The sequence below is a fragment of the Oncorhynchus mykiss genome, chromosome 3 (genome assembly GCF_013265735.2).
Source record: "Oncorhynchus mykiss isolate Arlee chromosome 3, USDA_OmykA_1.1, whole genome shotgun sequence".
Taxonomy (NCBI): domain Eukaryota; kingdom Metazoa; phylum Chordata; class Actinopteri; order Salmoniformes; family Salmonidae; genus Oncorhynchus; species Oncorhynchus mykiss.
In genome coordinates, this window is record NC_048567.1 from 7818618 (window position 1) to 7840696 (window position 22079).

Genomic DNA, 22079 nt, shown 5'->3' on the forward strand with positions numbered 1-22079 from the left:
ATAGTAGAGGTAGAATAGTATATAGTATAGGTAGAATAGAGTATAGTATAGGTAGAATAGAGTACAATAGAGACACAGTAGAATAGAGGTAAAGTATAGTATAGGTAGAAAAGAGTACAATAGAAACATACAGTAGAATAGAGGTAAAGTATAGTAGAGGTAGAATAGAGTATAGTAGAGGTAGAATAGAGCTAAATTATAGTATAGGTAGAATAGAGTATAGTAGAGGTAGAACAAAGTATAGTAGAGGTAGTATAGTAGAGGTAGAACAAAGTATAGTAGAGGAAGAATAGAGGTAAAGTATAGTATAGGTAGAATAGAGTACAATAGAAACATAGTAGAATAGAGGTAAAGTATAGGTAGAAGAGAGTACAATAGAAACATACAGTAGAATAGAGTACAATGGAAACATACAGTAGAAGAGGTAAATTATAGTATTGGTTAGAATAGAGTACAATAGAAACATACAGTAGAATATAGGTAAAGTATAGTAGAAGTAGAATAGAGTAGAGGTAGAATAGAGGTAAAGTATAGTAGAGGTAGAATAGAGTAGAGGTAGAAGAGAGGTAAAGTATAGTAGAGGTAGAATAGAGGTAAAGTATAGCAGAGGTAGAATAGAGTATAGTAGAGGTAAAGTATAGTACAGGTAGAATAGAGTACAATAGAAACATACAGTAGAATAGAGGTAAAGTATAGTAGAAGTAGAATAGACTATAGTAGAGGTATAATAGAGTATAGTAGAGGTAGAATAGAGGTAAAGTATAGTAGAGGTAGAAGAGGGGTAAAGTAGAGGTAGAATATAGGTAAAGTATAGTACAGGTAGAATAGAGTACAATAGAAACATACAGTAGAATAGAGGTAAAGTATAGAAGAGGTAGAATATAGGTAAAGTATAGTAGAGGTAGACTAGAGTATAGTAGAGGTAGAATAGAGTATAGTAGAGGTAGAATAGAGTATAGTAGAGGTATAATAGAGTATAGTAGAGGTAGAATAGAGTATAGTAGAGGTAGAATAGAGTACAATAGAGACACAGTAGAATAGAGGTAAAGAATAGTATAGGTAGAATAGAGTACAATATAAACATACAGTGGAATAGAGGTAAAGTATAGTAGAGGTAGAATAGAGTATAGTAGAGGTAGAATAGAGCTAAAGTATAGTATAGGTAGAATATAGTACAATAGAAACAGTAGAATAGAGGTAAAGTATAGTAGAGGTAGCATAAAGTATAGTAGAGGTAGAATAGAGTATAGCAGAGGTAGAATATAGTATAGTAGAGGTAGAATAGAGTATAGTATAGGTAGAATAGAGGTAAAGTATAGAGGTAGAATATAGTATAGTAGAGGTAGAACAGAGTATAGTAGAGGTAGAACAAAGTATAGTAGAGGTAGAACAAAGTATAGTATAGGTAGAATAGAGTATAGTAGAGGTAGAATAGAGGTAAAGTATAGTAGAGGTAGAATAGAGGTAAAGTATAGCAGAGGTAGAATAGAGGTAAAGTATAGCAGAGGTAGAATAGAGGTAAAGTATAGCAGAGGTAGAATAGAGGTAAAGTATAGCAGAGGTAGAATAGAGTACAATGGAAACATACAGTAGAATAGAGTACAATAGAAACATACAGTAGAATAGAGTACAATAGAAACATACAGTAGAAGAGGTAAAGTATAGTATTGGTTAGAATAGAGTACAATAGAAACATACAGTAGAATATAGGTAAAGTATAGTAGAGGTAAAATAGAACTAAAGTATAGTAGAGGTAGAATACAACTAAAGTATAGTATAGGTAGAATAGAGTACAATAGAAACATTCAGTAGAATAGAAGTAAAGTATAGTAGAGGTAGAATAGAGTATAGTAGAGGTAGAATAGACTATAGTAGAGGTAGAATAGACTATAGTAGCGGTAGAATAGAGTATAGTAGCGGTAGAATATAGGTAAAGTATAGTAGAGGTATAATATAGTATAGTAGAGGTAGAATAGTATATAGTATAGGTAGAATAGAGTATAGTATAGGTAGAATAGAGTACAATAGAGACACAGTAGAATAGAGGTAAAGTATAGTATAGGTAGAAAAGAGTACAATAGAAACATACAGTAGAATAGAGGTAAAGTATAGTAGAGGTAGAATAGAGTATAGTAGAGGTAGAATAGAGCTAAAGTATAGTATAGGTAGAATAGAGTATAGTAGAGGTAGAACAAAGTATAGTAGAGGTAGTATAGTAGAGGTAGAACAAAGTATAGTAGAGGAAGAATAGAGGTAAAGTATAGTATAGGTAGAATAGAGTACAATAGAAACATATAGTAGAATAGAGGTAAAGTATAGGTAGAAGAGAGTACAATAGAAACATACAGTAGAATAGAGTACAATGGAAACATACAGTAGAATAGAGTACAATAGAAACATACAGTAGAAGAGGTAAATTATAGTATTGGTTAGAATAGAGTACAATAGAAACATACAGTAGAATATAGGTAAAGTATAGTAGAGGTAGAATAGAACTAAAGTATAGTAGAGGTAGAATAGAGTACAATAGAAACATTCAGTAGAATAGAAGCAAAATATAGTAGAGGTAGAATAGAGTATAGGTAGAATAGACTATAGTAGAGGTAGAATAGAGGTAAAGTATAGTAGAGGTAGAATAGAAGTAAAGTATAGCAGAGGTAGAATAGAGTATAGTAGAGGTAGAATAGAGGTAAAGTATAGTAGAGGTAACGTATAGTAGAGGTAGAATAGAGTAGAGGTAGAATAGAGGTAAAGTATAGTAGAGGTAACGTATAGTAGAGGTAGAATAGAGTAGAGGTAGAATAGAGGTAAAGTATAGTAGAGGTAGAATAGAGGTAAAGTATAGTAGAGGTAGAATAGAGTATAGTAGAGGTAGAATAGACTATAGTAGAGGTATAATAGAGTATAGTAGAGGTAGAATAGAGGTAGAATATAGTAGAGGTAGAAGAGAGGTAAAGTATAGTAGAAGTAGAATAGAGGTAAAGTATAGTACAGGTAAAATAGAGTACAATAGAAACATACAGTAGAATAGAGGTAAAGTATAGTAGCGGTATAATATAGTAGAGGTAGAATATAGGTAAAGTATAGTAGAGGTAGAATATAGGTAAAGTATAGTAGAGGTAGAGTATAGTAGAGGTAGAATAGAGGTAAAGTATAATAGAGGTAGAATAGAGTATAGTAGAGGTAGAATAGAGTATAGTAGAGGTAGAATAGAGGTAAAGTATAGTAGAGGTAGAATAGAGGTAAAGTATAGTAGCGGTAGAATAGAGTATAGTAGAGGTAGAATAGAGGTAAAGTATAATAGAGGTAGAATAGAGTAGAGGTAGAATAAAGGTAAAGTATAGTAGAGGTAGAATAGAGGTAAAGTATAGTAGAGGTAGAATAGAGTAGAGGTAGAAGAGAGGTAAAGTATAGTAGAGGTAGAATAGAGGTAAAGTGTAGTAGAGGTAGAATAGAGGTAAAGTGTAGTAGAGGTAGAATAGAGTATAGTAGAGGTAGAATAGAGGTAAAGTATAGTAGAGGTAGAATAGAGGTAAAGTATAGTAGCGGTAGAATAGAGTATAGTAGAGGTAGAATATAGGTAAAGTTTGTTCTTAACGGAGTTAAATAAATGAATATTTTTTTTATCACTCCAACTAAATGCTCAAAATGCATTACGAAAAAAAGTAGGTATTCTACAGTTCAGATGATTCAGTTCAATGACTACGCACTTGTCAATAGTCATCCCACACACACATATATTTTTAACTCACAGACCATTACAACTCTCATAGAGTTTTCCCCCAACAGTCTGTGGACAAGCAGAGAGGCTACAATACATCCATTTCCACCTGAATGAAAGCGCAATGAGATTCATGAGTCCTGCTGCTAGGAGGGTAAGTCTATGGCGATGGAAAATGTGACTGGAAAAATACAACCACTTCTCTGTTCTAATGTTGGGAATAATAACCAGATTTTTGTGGCCGCATGACAAAATAGTCTGACAATATCAGCAGGACATGCTCCTCATTTAAACAAAGCCTCTCAAAAATCTGTTGGGAATGAGAGTTAAACTGAGTTTTTTCTTCAAATAGAGAAGGGGCGAGAAGGACAAATGGAGAGATATGAACAGGGGTGGAGGGAATGGAGAGATAACAGGGGTGGAGGGAATGGAGAGATAACAGGGGTGGAGGGAATGGAGAGATAACAGGGGTGGAGGGAATGGAGAGATAACAGGGGTGGAGAGAATGGAGAGATAACAGGGGTGGAGGGAATGGAGAGAGAACAGGGGTGGAGGGAATGGAGAGATAACAGGGGTGGGGGGAATGGAGAGATAACAGGGGTGGGGGGGGGGGTGGATAGATAACAGGGGTGGGGGGGGGAATGGAGAGATAACAGGGGTGGGGGGGAATGGAGAGATAACAGGAGTGGGGGGGATGGAGAGATAACAGGAGTGGGGGAATGGAGCGATAACAGGGAGAGAAAGACAGGAACAGAAAGAAAGAGGGTGAAACAGGGTGAGGAATGAGTGTAAACAGAAACCTGAAATTCACCTGGTGCTGGTTATTATTAGAAACACACACCTCATACTATATATCCACTCAGCCAAGTCAAAAGTGGGAGTAGTGTTTAAATAAGTACATGATACAGCGTTCCATCTAGATTTTGTTCTATAAACATTTACAGGTGTTTTATATCGACATGCACAGAATGGAGTGGGATTCCTCTCGGACTCTAGCAGCTGCTATGAGAATGTGTGTGTGATACATATATATATATATACACATACATACACTGCTCAAAAAAATAAAGGGAACTTAAACAACACAATGTAACTCCAAGTCAATCACACTTCTGTGAAATCAAACTGTCCACTTAGGAAGCACCACTGATTGACAATAAATTTCACATGCTGTATTGCAAATGGAATAGACAACAGGTGGAAATTATAGGCAATTAGCAAGACACCCCCAATAAAGGAGTGGTTCTGCAGGTGGTGACCAGGCCACTTCTCAGTTCCTATGCTTCCTGGCTGATGTTTTGGTCACTTTTGAATGCTGGCGGTGCTTTCACTCTAGTGGTAGCATGAGACGGAGTCTTCAACCCACACAAGTGGCTCAGGTAGTGCAGCTCATCCAGGATGGCACATCAATGCGAGCTGTGGCAAGAAGGTTTGCTGTGTCTGTCAGCGTAGTGTAAAGAGCATGGAGGCGCTACCAGGAGACAGGCCAGTACATCAGGAGATGTGGAGGAGGCCGAAGGAGGGCAACAACCCAGCAGCAGGACCGCTACCTCCGCCTTTGTCCAAGGAGGAGCAGGAGGAGCACTGCCAGAGCCCTGCAAAATGACCTCCAGCAGGCCACAAATGTGCATGTGTCTGCTCAAAAGGTCAGAAACAGACTCCATGAGGGTGGTATGAGGGCCCGACGTCCACAGGTGGGGGTTGTGCTTACAGCCCAACACCGTGCAGGACGTTTGGCATTTGCCAGAGAACAACAAGATTGGCAAATTCACCACTGGCGCCCTGTGCTCTTCACAGATGAAAGCAGGTTCACACTGAGCACATGTGACAGACGTGACAGAGTCTGGAGACGCCGTGGAGAACGTTCTGCTGCCTGCAACATCCTCCAGCATGACCGGTTTGGCGGTGGGTCAGTCATGGTGTGGGGGGGCCGCACACCTCCATGTGCTCGCCAGAGGTAGCCTGACTGCCATTAGGTACTGAGATTAGATCCTCAGACCCCTTGTGAGACCATATGCTGGTGCGGTTGGCCCTGGGTTCCTCCTAATGCAAGACAATGCTAGACCTCATGTGGCTGGAGTGTGTCAGCAGTTCCTGCAAGAGGAAGGCATTGATGCTATGGACTGGTCCACCCGTTCCCCAGACCTGAATCCAATTGAGCACATCTGGGACATCATGTCTCGCTCCATCCACCAACGCCACGTTGCACCACAGACTGTCCAGGAGTTGGCGGATGCTTTAGTCCAGGTCTGGGAGGAGATCCCTCAGGAGACCACCACCTCATCAGGAGCATGCCCAGGCGTTGTAGGGAGGTCATACAGGCACGTGGAGGCCACACACACTACTGAGCCTCATTTTGACTTGTTTTAAGGACATTACATCAAAGTTGGATCAGCCTGTAGCGTGGTTTTCCACTTTAATTTTGAGTGTGACTCCAAATCCAGACCTCCATGGGTTGATAAATTAGATTTCCATGGATAATTTGTGTGTGATTTGGTTGTCAGCACATTCAACTATGTAAAGGAAAAAGTATTTAATAAGAATATTTCATTCATTCAGATCTAGGATGTGTTATTTTAGTGTTCACTTTATTTTTTTGAGCAGTGTATATACAGCATATGTGTATTGGCAGGTGAATGTATGTGTGTGTGTGGGTCCTCTCCTCACACTACCCCCTGACAGTGATAGTAATACCTGCTGACATCCTTTCTTCCCTCGCTCCTCCACTCCCACGCTCCCTCTCTCGCGCCATCCCTAGAGAAGGCCCTGCCGTTGGAGAGTTGAAATCTGTTGCATCTTTCTCTGCCATCCTTCCTAACACATTCTCCACCCCCCTCCCCTCGTCCACTGGCACAGGTCTACTGTTTTCACCATCTCTGGGGGCTGGTGTGTTTGTTTTCCTGATCTCTCAGGGGAGGTAGGAAAGTAGCTTGTGATACTACAGAGAGGCATTTCTAAACTACTGGGGGAGAGATGATACAATATTACTGTAGCAGGTTACAACTAATATGTTAAAACCATCCAGTAAAATACAGGAGTAGCTATAACATTCATACCATACGTCTCAACAACCTGACTACAGTACACAACGATACGTCTCAACAACCTCCTGACTACAGTACATAACCACACATCTCAACAACCTCCTGACTACAGTACATAACCACACGTCTCAACAACGTCCTGACAACAGTACACAACCATACGTCTCAACCTGACTACATTACATAACCACACGTCTCAACAACCTCCTGACAACAGTACACAACCATACGTCACAACCTCCTGACTACAGTACATAACCATACGTCTCAACAACCTCCTGACTACAGCACATAACCACACGTCACAACCTCCTGACTACAGTACATAACCACACGTCTCAACAACCTCCTGACTACAGTACATAACCACACATCTCAACAACCTCCTGACTACAGTACACAACCATACGTCTCAACAACCTGACTACAGTACACAACCATACGTCTCAACAACCTGACTACAGTACACAACCATACGTCTCAACGTCCTGACTACAGTACATAACCACACGTCTCAACAACCTGACTACAGTACATAACCATACGTCTCAACCTCCTGACTACAGTACATTACCACACGTCTCAACAACCTCCTGACTACAGTACACAACCACACGTCTCAACAACCTCCTGACTACAGTACATAACCATACGTCTCAACAACCTCCTGACTACAGTACACAACCACACGTCTCAACAACCTCCTGACTACATTACATAACCACACGTCTCAACAACCTGACTACAGCACATAACCACACGTCTCAACAACCTCCTGACTACAGTACATAACCATACGTCTCAACCTCCTGACAACAGTACATAACCACACGTCTCAACAACCTCCTGACTACAGTACATAACCATACGTCTCAACCTCCTGACTACAGTACATTACCACACGTCTCAACAACCTCCTGACTACAGTACACAACCATACGTCTCAACCTGACTACAGTACATAACCACACGTCTCAACCTCCTGACTACAGTACATAACCATACGTCTCAACAACCTCCTGACTACAGTACATAACCACACGTCTCAACCTCCTGACTACATTACATAACCACACGTCTCAACAACCTGACTACAGCACATAACCACACGTCTCAACCTCCTGACTACAGTACATAACCATACGTCTCAACAACCTGACTACATTACATAACCATGTCTCAACAACCTCCTGACTACAGTACACAACCATACGTCTCAACCTGACTACAGTACATAACCACACGTCTCAACCTCCTGACTACAGTACACAACCATACGTCTCAACCTGACTACATTACATAACCACACGTCTCAACAACCTCCTGACTACAGCACATAACCATACGTCTCAACCTCCTGACTACAGTACATAACCATACGTCTCAACAACCTCCTGACTACAGTACATAACCACACGTCTCAACAACCTCCTGACTACAGTACACAACCATACGTCTCAACAACCTCCTGACTACAGTACATAACCATACGTCTCAACAACCTGACTACAGTACATAACCACACGTCTCAACCTCCTGACTACAGTACATAACCACACGTCTCAACAACCTCCTGACTACAGTACATAACCATACGTCTCAACAACCTGACTACAGTACACAACCATACGTCTCAACAACCTCCTGACTACAGTACATAACCACACGTCTCAACCTCCTGACTACAGTACATAACCACACGTCTCAACAACCTCCTGACTACAGTACATAACCATACGTCTCAACAACCTGACTACAGTACATAACCACACGTCTCAACCTCCTGACTACAGTACATAACCACACGTCTCAACAACCTGACTACAGCACATAACCACACGTCTCAACAACCTCCTGACTACAGTACATAAACAATATGCAGACCTAAGTATAGACACTCACACAAAAACTGAATTTCAGTACACATCCACCCACAGCAGTCAGACTATTGACCCATAACTGCATATTGTGTAGATGATTAGATAAAGTGTTGTGGAGCGGTGCTTTGTGCAAGGACCTTTATTACACCATAAACCAGTATGAAGTGTGCTGCACCCTGCCTCTCCACTGACCTACACTCTACTGTACAGAGTAACACACTAGTCCACCCTGCCTCTCCACTGACCTACACTCTACTGTACAGAGTAACACAGTAGTCCACCCTACCTCTCCACTGACCTACACTCTACTGTACAGAGTAACACACCAGTCCACCCTGCCTCTCCACTGACCTACACTCTACTGTACAGAGTAACACAGTAGTCCACCCTACCTCTCCACTGACCTACACTCTACTGTACAGAGTAACACACTAGTCCACCCTGCCTCTCCACTGACCTACACTCTACTGTACAGAGTAACACAGTAGTCCACCCTACCTCTCCACTGACCTTCACTCTACTGTACAGAGTAACACACTAGTCCACCCTGCCTCTCCACTGACCTACACTCTACTGTACAGAGTAACACACTAGTCCACCCTGCCTCTCCACTGACCTACACTCTACTGTACAGAGTAACACAGTAGTCCACCCTGCCTCTCCACTGACCTACACTCTACTGTACAGAGTAACACACTAGTCCACCCTGCCTCTCCACTGACCTACACTCTACTGTACAGAGTAACACACTAGTCCACCCTGCCTCTCCACTGACCTACACTCTACTGTACAGAGTAACACAGTAGTACACCCTGCCTCTCCACTGACCTACACTCTACTGTACAGAGTAACACAGTAGTACACCCTGCCCCTCCACTGACCTACACTCTACTGTACAGAGTAACACACTAGTCCACCCTGCCTCTCCACTGACCTACACTCTACTGTACAGAGTAACACAGTAGTACACCCTGCCTCTCCACTGACCTACACTCTACTGTACAGAGTAACACACTAGTCCACCCTGCCTCTCCACTGACCTACACAGAGTAACACACTAGTCCACCCTGCCTCTCCACTGACCTACACTCTACTGTACAGAGTAACACACTAGTCCACCCTACCTCTCCACTGACCTACACTCTACTGTACAGAGTAACACACTAGTCCACCCTGACTCTCCACTGACCTACACTCTACTGTACAGAGTAACACACTAGTCCACCCTACCTCTCCACTGACCTACACTCTACTGTACAGAGTAACACACTAGTCCACCCTGACTCTCCACTGACCTACACTCTACTGTACAGAGTAACACACTAGTCCACCCTACCTCTCCACTGACCTACACTCTACTGTACAGAGTAACACACTAGTCCACCCTGACTCTCCACTGACCTACACTCTACTGTACAGAGTAACACACTAGTCCACCCTGCCTCTCTACTGACCTACACTCTACTGTACAGAGTAACACACTAGTCCACCCTGACTCTCCACTGACCTACACTCTACTGTACAGAGTAACACAGTAGTACACCCTGCCTCTCCACTGACCTACACTCTACTGTACAGAGTAACACAGTAGTCCACCCTGCCCCTCCACTGTACAGAGTAACACAGTAGTCCACCCTACCTCTCCACTGACCTACACTCTACTGTACAGAGTAACACAGTAGTACACAGGGGACAAGCCTAGTACCTGGATAGATAAAACCTAGAATCTAGAAGCAGACAGACAGGTTGTCAGCCCAATAAAGATCACAGGCAATTCACTTTCATATGTTTTCCAGCTCCAATGTCACAGTTGGTTTGAATGTATTTCTGTCCATTGCATGTGGATGGAGACAGTATGGTTTGAGATGGAGGGATACTATAGACCTGCATGTGGATGGAGACCGTATGGTTTGAGATGGAGGGATACTATAGACCTGCATGTGGATGGAGACAGTATGGTTTGAGATGGAGGGATACTATAGACCTGCATGTGGATGGAGACAGTATGGTTTGAGATGGAGGGATACTATAGACCTGCATGTGGATGGAGACAGTATGGTTTGAGATGGAGGGATACTATAGACCTGCATGTGGATGGAGACAGTATGGTTTGAGATGGAGGGATACTATAGACCTGCATGTGGATGGAGACCGTATGGTTTGAGATGGAGGGATACTATAGACCTGCATGTGGATGGAGACAGTATGGTTTGAGATGGAGGGATACTATAGACCTGCATGTGGATGGAGACAGTATGGTTTGAGATGGAGGGATACTATAGACCTGCATGTGGATGGAAAGGGTGTTCTATAGTCATTATTGAGCTTGGTTTATGACGTGGGAGGGGTTTTCAATATTACTTACATGAAACATGAATGAATGTGAAAGCAACATCCAGGTACTCATGCAGTGTGTGCTACCCATATACACCAATAAACTGCAATACATGATACGAAGATTACTGTGGAATTCACATGACATCTTGGAAAAAAGTCCGAACACCAAAACATTTAATAAAACAGGGAAACTTTGCAAACAGTACAGAAATATGTTCCTCTTTAGAAATCAATTCTATAGACTACTCCAACGTGTCAGTGGACCTGTATTAGAGAAGCATATAGAAGGTTAATATATCAATCATACCGACACATTTTGGTGAGGATTTGTCCAAACAAAGTGTCATCTGGTCAGAGCAAAAAAACATTTATGCATATCAGATAATACTGATAAAACAATCTCTGTAGTCATGACAACCATCACCATTGACGATCATATGAGCTATGCCAATTTGCTCATGAGACAGGAAAATGGCAATTCCAAGCTCAAGAGATATTCCACAACTTCGATGAACCTGACAACTTGGGACCAAACACACTAACAGCTGTCATGTGAAACACAGGATGTGTCAAATGCCTTGTAGGCTCCTGTACTGTTCTATAATCTAGGTTCCTCTGCTTCTCCCTGTTCCTCCTCGGTCAATACTAATTCAATTTTTCTATAGCAGGGAATCCCCTGGCTGCCTCTTGGCAAGGCTTCTGATATGAGTGAGTGTGTGTGTGTGTGTGTGTGTGTGTGTGTGTGTGTGTGTGTGATGAAGCAGAACACAGTGTTAAAGCAGAGGGAGTTGAGACAGTGTTAACCATTTAAATCATTTCTATATATTTCAGCTGAGACAAACAGAATCTTTTGAAAACTTCCATCATTCATATTCCATTATATGCAGGACCATTTTGGAGTTCCAGATTTGATGATCAAGTGAAAACTCTGTAATATACGGTTCTACGAAACAATGCAATTTCTTAAAGATTGCTTTGTTGATGTTTAATGCATACAAGATGATTCCCACACACTGCTGCTGGTCTGCGTCATACCGAGCCTCCTTGTCACATGGCAGCCATTTTGTGCCGAACAGAAGCCGCTTGAGTGTCCATGCCGACAGACCCGCTATCCAAACTTCATCTGTTCCTGGACAACAGCCGTTACAGGACACGAAGACATTCACTCTACAGTCAATATTAGATGCACTAAATAAAATCAATAAATGATTGTCCACAGAGAGAAATGGCGAGATATGGAAAGAGGTCTGGGGCCGGTTTGGGTCCATATGTAGTCCAGTGATAAGGCAAGGAGTCAGTGATTATATCTATCATTTAAATTGGTATCGATATTTCCTAAATACCTTGACCAGAGGTATTCTAGCCTCTCTGTAAATGCACTCAGCACCATGACTATCTGAGAGGCTGATACAGACAGAGTGCAAGGCCTCTCTCTCTCACCCTCTCCACCCAAAATAACTCATTTACAACAGTGTGTGTGTTTATCCACCTCAATTGCTTGCTGCAGGTTTATATTTTTTGTTTGGCAGCTCGTTTACATAAGATTTCATTCAGAGGGGTAATACAGCCGTCTCTAGCCGGCTGGCTCCTCGCAGTACTGTGGATTACACACACACACACACACCCCTCGACGGTGCTCCAATTCAATACAAAAATTCACATTTGAATGGATTTGTTAGAATGATTTACAAATTGAGGCCAGGTAGGGTAATGTTTACAGACAGACAGACATGGCAGTCGCAGTACAATACAAGTCTCTGGTCTACACCCTCCCTCCAAAAACACATCCTCTGACACTTTGTCATACCTAAATTAACTACAAGTTGAAACCAAACGACCCATTTATATTATACTCTGTCATAGAACAGGCCTTTCCTTATCACTGTCTGAGACCTGGGGTTGGTCCTCCCAGTTAGGCCTTTCCTTATCACTGTCTGAGACCTGGGTTGGTCCTCCCAGTTAGGCCTTTCCTTATCACTGTCTGAGACCTGGGGTTGGTACTCCCAGTTAGGCCTTTCCTTATCACTGTCTGAGACCTGGGGTTGGTCCTCCCAGTTAGGCCTTTCCTTATCACTGTCTGAGACCTGGGGTTGGTACTCCCAGTTAGGCCTTTCCTTATCACTGTCTGAGACCTGGGGTTGGTCCTCCCAGTTAGGCCTTTCCTTATCACTGTCTGAGACCTGGGGTTTTCCTTCCAGTTAGGCCTTTCATCATCAGTTCTCAGTAGGAGGAAGTTCACATGCAGGGAGAAAGGTCCTTGCTTGTTGAAAAACAAACAATTTTGTCTGCCATGTGCTACAGTATCTCGCTACTTTATTGGAAAAGGAAAACCTAGAAAATAACCCTTTATGAAATGTCTCTGTTTTAGGAGAGTGTGTCCTGTTTTGAAAGCTTCAAGGAGAGACTTCCTGTGACTGAGTGTTGGTCTTTCCAGTAATGGGTTGTATCTCAGCCCTGCTCTGGTGACGGAAACACAAACAACCCTGAACACATGCACCCAAGAAACAAGTTCACAGACTAGGACACACACCCTGACAGAGTCATTGTTCTACTGAAATGAACTTTAGTGCAGCACAATGGGCAGAAACATTGATTCAGCCTGCGACAAATGACTGGAATCACTGCAACACATTGTTTTGTACACAACTACAGAGTCAGACTGCCTACTGGTACACACACAAACACACAACATAAAGCACAATGTTTACTACGTCAGGCAAGACAACGCATGAGCATCATCAACACAGATAGGAGAGGGAGAGAGAGAGATGAAGGGATGGTGTTAGCAGGACAGGGAATAGAGTGGAAATTACCACACTTTAGTCTTGTTGATTATAGTTCACAGCTTCTTCATGTTAATCATTTACCAGGGGAGGACTGAGATTATCACTGAGCTAGGCACACAGCGGAGACACACATACACAGGAGAGAGAGGAAAGAGAAACGCACAGGAATATGAGAGAGAAACAAGTCTACTACTGGTGCAATCATAACTCCCCTGATTAGACCCAATTACACACACTGTCAGCTTTCCATTCAGTGTCTACAGTACAGTACATGAACCCAGGTACATGATGAATATTACAGACACTGTCAGCTTTCCATCCAGTGTCTACAGTACAGTACATGAACCCAGATGAATATTACAGACACTGTCAGCTTTCCATCCAGTGTCTACAGTACAGTACATGAACCCAGGTACATGATGAATATTACACAGAGGAGCTGTAAAATAATCAAATGCATTTTCAATAAAGAAACCAACATAAATACTAATGTAATAGCTTCTACTCCAGGTGAACTGGTACTCCTTACATATACAGTAAGTGTCCAAACTTGTTGAGGGAAAATAATCCTGCAACAACAGGAAATGTGAATTAGAATGAAATGGACAACTTCATAGAGGTTGATACATTTTTCATAAGGGAAGGGAAAATCTAGTCTGAAATTTCAATCCACAAATACACTACTAGTTTTAAATGTAAGCTGTCGCCCCTGGAGGACAGAGAGGGGTGTGTAAAGGAGGAGGACTGAAGGTTGTTAGCGTGTGTAAAGGAGGAGAGGGTGAGCGAACCGAGAACAGGGGATAAAGGAGCAGATGCTCCATATCGCTGTCTCTGTTTGGTGTATGAAAACCAAAATGGCAGAAACAAGCATGTGGCAGAACGAGTAGAGGCCAGGCCTATGTACAGACATGCATGGTCACCTACGTGGTAAACTAGTTTGGAGCCACAGATTCTTCAAGGTAAAGCAAATCCCATGAGTGGAGTCTAAATCCACAGCAGAGAACTAGCCCCAGCCTGCTACACACTGGGACAGAACGCTGCATACTATACTGGAGCTACGCACTCACCACTAAATTAACTTCGGTTTTTAACTGTTGTTTTATTTCACCTTTATTTAAACCAGGAAGTACCACAGAGATCGAGAATGTGGAGCCCTGGTCAATGAGACAGCTCCTGTAGAAAACAATCATTCAGGATATAAAATGACAACAAAACAAATCTACATTTCTAACTCTCCTGCTGTAAATCTTTGATTTAGACTAGAGCCAGATACACTTCAATAACTTAAATCACTTCTTTAATCATTTTTTAAATAACGTTCGATTACTAAGCAATTACTCCTATTGTATATAAATGTGTGTAATGCTTAAAATGACACGTTTATAATTGTTAATAAATGTGAATAGTCATTTATTAACAAGACATACTACGTCAATTAGTTTATTAATACATATTCATGAACGTTTTATAAAGTGCAGTACATGAGTCTGCTAGCTAATTGTGCAGCAGTAATATATTACAGCAGCCAGGCTATAGTCTTTGTTCCAGACATTTTAACTAGATGGCTGACTTTATAAACCCCTGTTCACACATCACTGCTTCTAGTTCATTAAAACTATAAATCCGGATTTCTATGGGAAAAGGTGACAAGCCAGGGTCCTAAATCATCTATATTAACAGCAGCCTGCTGTGTGTTGTGACTGTAGGAGCCTGGTGTTAATGTTAAATGTCAGCTGTCGCCCCTCTCGGTCCTCCACTAGACCCTCACTGCAGTAGGATGACGCCACTAGACACTGATATCGGGTCAGTTATGTTGTTCAGCCTTAATGATTAAGGATCGGGTTTGGGGAGGGTGAGCTGATCCTAGGTATGTGGTTAAGAAAGCACTGTGGTGTGGTAAATTGCAGAGACAGAGGGAGGCAGTGGTCGCTTGGCCAGGTTTATGGGCCTTGGGACGGCCTATAGCTTCTCAACAGCAGCTCAGGGAAAATGGCTGAACCTAAACTAATCACACAGCCAATATCCTGCTCTGGACAGAGAGAGAGAGAGAGGAGAGGGCAGGGGAGAGAAGGAGGAGGGAGAAGAGGGCGGTGCAGGAGAGTGGGCATGAGAGCAACAACACACACACACTCTGGCCCCTGGGGACCCTGTCCTGGGTGCAGTATCACAGACACACTGATGGGTTTCTGATTGGGTGGTGGTGCAGCAGAAAGTGTTTTCCTTGCCACAGAGTGTGACCCTTCCAGCTTCCCCTGAGAGAGAGAGGGGTGCAGCGGTGTTTCCCAAGCAATTTTAGGTGGTTCACAATTCCAGGGCCCCGTTCCAAATAGTTATAAAACTCTTCCTTCATTCCTTGAGGAATTTATTTTAATTGGTGAAAACAGTCATCCAATCACATACATGCAGGTCAGATTTCCTCAGGGAAGGGAGGAAGTATGCATTTTAGAACATTTGGAAGTGCCATCCACGTCAAAATATTTAGGTTAGGTTTAAGGGATACTTTTGGATTTTGGCAATAGGTTTGGTTTGGGCGGTATCCAGATTTTCATAACATCATTGCGTCCTTCTCTCATCCAGGGATTTACGCTATTACCGGCTAAGTACACAATGGGGCGCCACAAAGGGGAAAAAAGCCCATTAGGCGTCTATTACCAGAATACTGACAAAATTAGCACAAGTAATAGCTAATTTCCATGGAAGCTGTTAGCTAAATATATGCAAAGACAGGAAATCCAGCTCATCAGGATATACATATATTGGTAAGCGCTAACAAATATAATTGTTGATGAGTTTGGACATTTACAAGAGAATGATTCCCCGTCTCCTCCTTAATTCAGCGACTTACTAGATAACTAGCAAGTTCAACTTAGGGGTTGTGTTTTCTGCGTTTTTCACCACAACAACAAAAAGATAAAACGCATAAAATAATATCTTGCAGACTTTTATGAACGCAGATCTAAAATTATTCTTATTCAAATTGCACTCCTCCACTCAGATGGGAATTCACAAACAGGCCTTCTATCAGCAGACAGCACTCAGACTTAGCTGCTTTTCTCCGGTAGCCTACTTTCTGGTAAAATGCAAGATTAACTTTAAGCAAAACATCAGCAAATGTTGCTACATTCTTTCTATGATAAACATTAGAAATGTGATGGCCATGAATCGTTTAAAAAAAAAAAACTCACTTTTTCATTGTGCGAAGGAAAACAATACTTGCTCGCCCCTGATCACTCTTTGGAAGCAGAAAAACCTTTACTTTCAATATAAAACACAACGCCTGTCAATAGACAACTGGACACACCTGCTCCCGCTATCTCCTGTTGTGCTGTTAACAAACACCTGACTGGCTCAACTGTTCTGGGGAACTACGGTGACCTTTATAATGGGAAATAATGAAGAACGGTGAAATGAAGAAAGCGATCTGCTTAATCTCCTGACATATTGCACATGTTGACTGCAGGTATTTACTTCAATTAGCTACAAATACTAAAATGTATTGAAAAACTATTTCCAAATACCCCAGTACATGTACACCGCTCAAACCTAATGAGGCCCTTTATCTACTTCCCCAGAGTCAGATGAACTTGTGGATACCATTCTTATATCTCCACGTGCAGTTTGAATGAAGTTGCTAACTAGCGTTCATTTCAGCATTGGCTCGTGAAACTACCTCCAACCTACTGGATGCAGATACATTATAAATTGTAAAAATTCTGAAGTATCCCTTTCAGGCCAATCAGATCAGTGATTGATGAACACAGCCCTGTATGTTGCTGGGGCCCCTACCTACCTGTCTGGCCGGACAGTCGGTTAGTAAGATATAGGAACCCCAGAGGTGGTGCAGCTTCCACAGCTCTAGTCTTCAATTAGCTGCTTGGTAACACCTGGATCTGCAGGTGAACCTCTCTCTGCCTGACTACTGACCCCAATCAACTCATTACACACACACACACACACACACACACTATACAAAACCACACAGCACACTCCCATTACCAACTAAACACGTACACATGACGGTGGTTTGGAGTCAAACACACCTGTCAGCAGAATAGTTCAGTACCTAGGACCCTGTTTGAATGCTTCCTACATATAAATCACTACCACAACATGGCTAGACAAGTGAACGCAAGGATTTCCACTAGAGAACTAACAGTCATGTCAGAGCAGGGATCAATACCTCAACTAACACAGTCATGTCAGAGCAGGGATCATTAGCTCAACTAACACAGTCATGTCAGAGCAGGGATCATTAGCTCAACTAACACAGTCATGTCAGAGCAGGGATCATTACCTCAACTAACACAGTCATGTCAGAGCAGGGATCAATACCTCAACTAACACAGTCATGTCAGAGCAGGGATCATTAGCTCAACTAACAGTCATGTCAGAGCAGGGATCAATACCTCAACTAACACAGTCATGTCAGAGCAGGGATCATTAGCTCAACTAACACAGTCATGTCAGAGCAGGGATCATTACCTCAACTAACACAGTCATGTCAGAGCAGTGATCATTACCTCAACTAACACAGTCATGTCAGAGCAGTGATCATTACCTCAACTAACACAGTCATGTCAGAGCAGTGATCATTACCTCAACTAACAGCCATGTCAGAGCAGTGATCATTACCTCAACTAACAGTCATGTCAGAGCAGTGATCATTACCTCAACTAACAGTCATGTCAGAGCAGTGATCATTACCTCAACTAACACAGTCATGTCAGAGCAGGGATCATTACCTCAACTAACACAGTCATGTCAGAGCAGGGATCATTACCTCAACTAACACAGTCATGTCAGAGCAGGGATCATTACCTCAACTAACACAGTCATGTCAGAGCAGGGATCATTACCTCAACTAACACAGTCATGTCAGAGCAGGGATCATTACCTCAACTAACACAGTCATGTCAGAGCAGGGATCATTAGCTCAACTAACACAGTCATGTCAGAGCAGGGATCATTAGCTCAACTAACACAGTCATGTCAGAGCAGGGATCATTACCTCAACTAACACAGTCATGTCAGAGCAGGGATCATTACCTCAACTAACACAGTCATGTCAGAGCAGTGATCATTACCTCAACTAACACAGTCATGTCAGAGCAGTGATCATTACCTCAACTAACACAGTCATGTCAGAGCAGTGATCATTACCTCAACTAACAGCCATGTCAGAGCAGTGATCATTACCTCAACTAACAGTCATGTCAGAGCAGTGATCATTACCTCAACTAACAGTCATGTCAGAGCAGTGATCATTACCTCAACTAACACAGTCATGTCAGAGCAGGGATCATTACCTCAACTAACACAGTCATGTCAGAGCAGGGATCATTACCTCAACTAACACAGTCATGTCAGAGCAGGGATCATTACCTCAACTAACACAGTCATGTCAGAGCAGGGATCATTACCTAAACTAACACAGTCATGTCAGAGCAGTGATCATTACCTCAACTAACACAGTCATGTCAGAGCAGGGATCATTACCTCAACTAACACAGTCATGTCAGAGCAGTGATCATTACCTCAACTAACACAGTCATGTCAGAGCAGTGATCATTACCTCAACTAACACAGTCATGTCAGAGCAGTGATCATTACCTCAACTAACACAGTCATGTCAGAGCAGTGATCATTACCTCAACTAACACAGTCATGTCAGAGCAGTGATCATTACCTCAACTAACACAGTCATGTCAGAGCAGTGATCATTACCTCAACTAACACAGTCATGTCAGAGCAGTGATCATTACCTCAACTAACACAGTCATGTCAGAGCAGTGATCATTACCTCAACTAACAGTCATGTCAGAGCAGTGATCATTACCTCAACTAACACAGTCATGTCAGAGCAGTGATCATTACCTCAACTAACACAGTCATGTCAGAGCAGTGATCATTAACTCAACTAACAGTCATGTCAGAGCAGGGATCATTACCTCAACAGTCATGTCAGAGCAGTGATCATTACCTCAACTAACACAGTCATGTCAGAGCAGTGATCATTACCTCAACAGTCATGTCAGAGCAGGGATCATTACCTCAACAGTCATGTCAGAGCAGGGATCATTACCTCAACTAACACAGTCATGTCAGAGCAGTGATCATTACCTCAACTAACACAGTCATGTCAGAGCAGGGATCATTACCTCAACTAACACAGTCATGTCAGAGCAGTGATCATTACCTCAACAGTCATGTCAGAGCAGGGATCATTACCTCAACAGTCATGTCAGAGCAGGGATCATTACCTCAATGAAGGAAGGAGGGAAGAAGACATCTGTAAAGTATTCATTCAAACTAGGTCTATTGCTTTGCCTCTTTAAAAAGAAGAAGTGCTGCACACTCTAGGAGCTCAGATGCAGTCATTTATTACCCATGTTTCAACAGCCAGGCTGTCTTCACCAGGGTATGATGAAGACGAGCAGTGGGTTATGCATTAGTAAAGGACTGGGTAATGTGGGTGGGTTGGAGAAGCTGTCAGCACAACTTGACTCATGCCTGTTGACCTGCATGGGCAGCCATCACCGTTTGAAAGGTTAGTTCTTGCATAACCGTGCAGGTGAGCATGTCAATACAGGTAAAAGCAGGGTTGGATGTTTGACATGAATGTAGGAAGGAGAAGTCCTGACTCCTGTTATAGTTAGACCTATCACACAGTTCAGTTAGGACACCACAGGGTTGGATGTTTGACATGAATGTAGGAAGGACAAGTCCTGACTCCTGTTATAGTTAGACCTATCACACAGTTCAGTTAGGGCACCACAGGGTTGGATGTTTGACATGAATGTAGGAAGGAGAAGTCCTGACTCCTGTTATAGTTAGACCTATCACACAGTTCAGTTTAGGGCACCACAGGGTTGGATGTTTGACATGAATGTAGGAAGGACAAGTCCTGACTCCTGTTATAGTTAGACCTATCACACAGTTCAGTTAGGACACCACAGGGTTGGATGTTTGACATGAATGTAGGAAGGAGAAGTCCTGACTCCTGTTATAGTTAGACCTATCACACAGTTCAGTTAGGACACCACAGGGTTGGATGTTTGACATGAATGTAGGAAGGAGAAGTCCTGACTCCTGTTATAGTTAGACCTATCACACAGTTCAGTTAGGGCACCACAGGGTTGGAGTTTGAACATTGCCCAATCTCAATGTGCTACAAGTTCACTCAAAGTGGACTAATATGCATAAACACCATGGTGTTGTCTTGTCTGTGCAGTAGGCTAATGCAAAAGAACGTGGGCTACTCATGCAGAAACGTGAGATAATGGGAGAGTGAAGCTCATGGACTTGTTCCAAATGAGCAATGCATAAACTCTACCAAATGAACAATCCCTAAACTATTCTCTCCAGCTTCAGAGCAGCGGGGAGGATTCCCTGGTTGTTCTAGAAACACTTAGCTCACCTAGTGTTGGTGGAGTTCCAGTAGACGACGTGTCTCTTGGCCGACGCTGTGCACGCGATGTTGAGCAGGAAAACGGTAGTTCTCCAAACCGTGACAGCTCCCGGACTCCAACCGCACGCCATCACGGTTAGCGGGCGAGGCAGGCGACCCACGGAAAGACAGCACGAGGGGACCGGGTGGGAGTGGTTGGTTGAAAGAATTCCGTGACAGGTAGAACTAGTGGCCCCGGTTAACGCAGAGTAGAATCACCTTTATTGACGCAATATTCCCGTTCAAACGTTCTCAAACTAAGTCACCAAAATACCTTCCTTTCGGGGTACATCCTATGTGGAAGCCGTTGTTGCATGGTGAATAAAGTCAAACGATGGAGAGACTCCTCAAAAGCTGAACACAAAGTCAGATAGTTTGGTAAAGTTGCTGCCTGATACTGAAAAGGATAGCCTCCTTTATTCTGCTGCGGCACAACTTATTTCCTTATGTCAAAAATACACTTTTAAAAGTACACTAACTTACCGAGTATATGCCTAAAGTTAACTTGCAAGTTGTTGATAATCACCTGCTGAACTATGAGTATGCTAGGTTAAAATATCAGCGTTTTCCGAATTAGAGTTGAAATCAGTTGATAGGTGTCAGTGGGTCCTGTCTGGAGCGCTGTGATTTGGGTTAGGAGGGGCACAGGCGAGAGGGCCATGGGCGAGGGAGGACCCAGGAAACTTTCAACCAATCAGTGGAACGCATGGGCGGTGTCAACATTCCATAGTTTTTTAGAGGTGTGAGGTGCGCCGACTTGAGTTAAATGAGGGTGTGGTGCATCAAATAAGTCTTCCTCTCCTCTTCTTCCCTTAAGAGTATGGACAGCAGAAGGCAAAGAAAGTGCAAAATGATATGAAAGAA

The 22079-nt window shown here is 42.5% G+C and overlaps 1 protein-coding gene across 3 annotated transcripts in view; it reads right to left on the reverse strand.

The window, feature by feature from the left end:
- Nucleotides 1-21858, reverse strand: part of si:dkey-246i14.3 (ephrin-A4) — a 96118-nt gene extending 74260 nt beyond the window's left edge. The window contains exon 1 of one of the 3 annotated variants that reach the window (XM_036967618.1): nucleotides 21186-21857. In XM_036967618.1, the coding sequence (XP_036823513.1) occupies nucleotides 21186-21307 (122 nt within the window). In that variant the 5' untranslated portion in view covers nucleotides 21308-21857. Of the gene's footprint in view, nucleotides 1-21185 lie in introns of all 3 variants that reach the window. The other 2 variants (XM_036967607.1, XM_036967597.1) reach the window with 2 other exon arrangements.
- Between the last annotated feature and the right edge of the window lie 221 nt (nucleotides 21859-22079).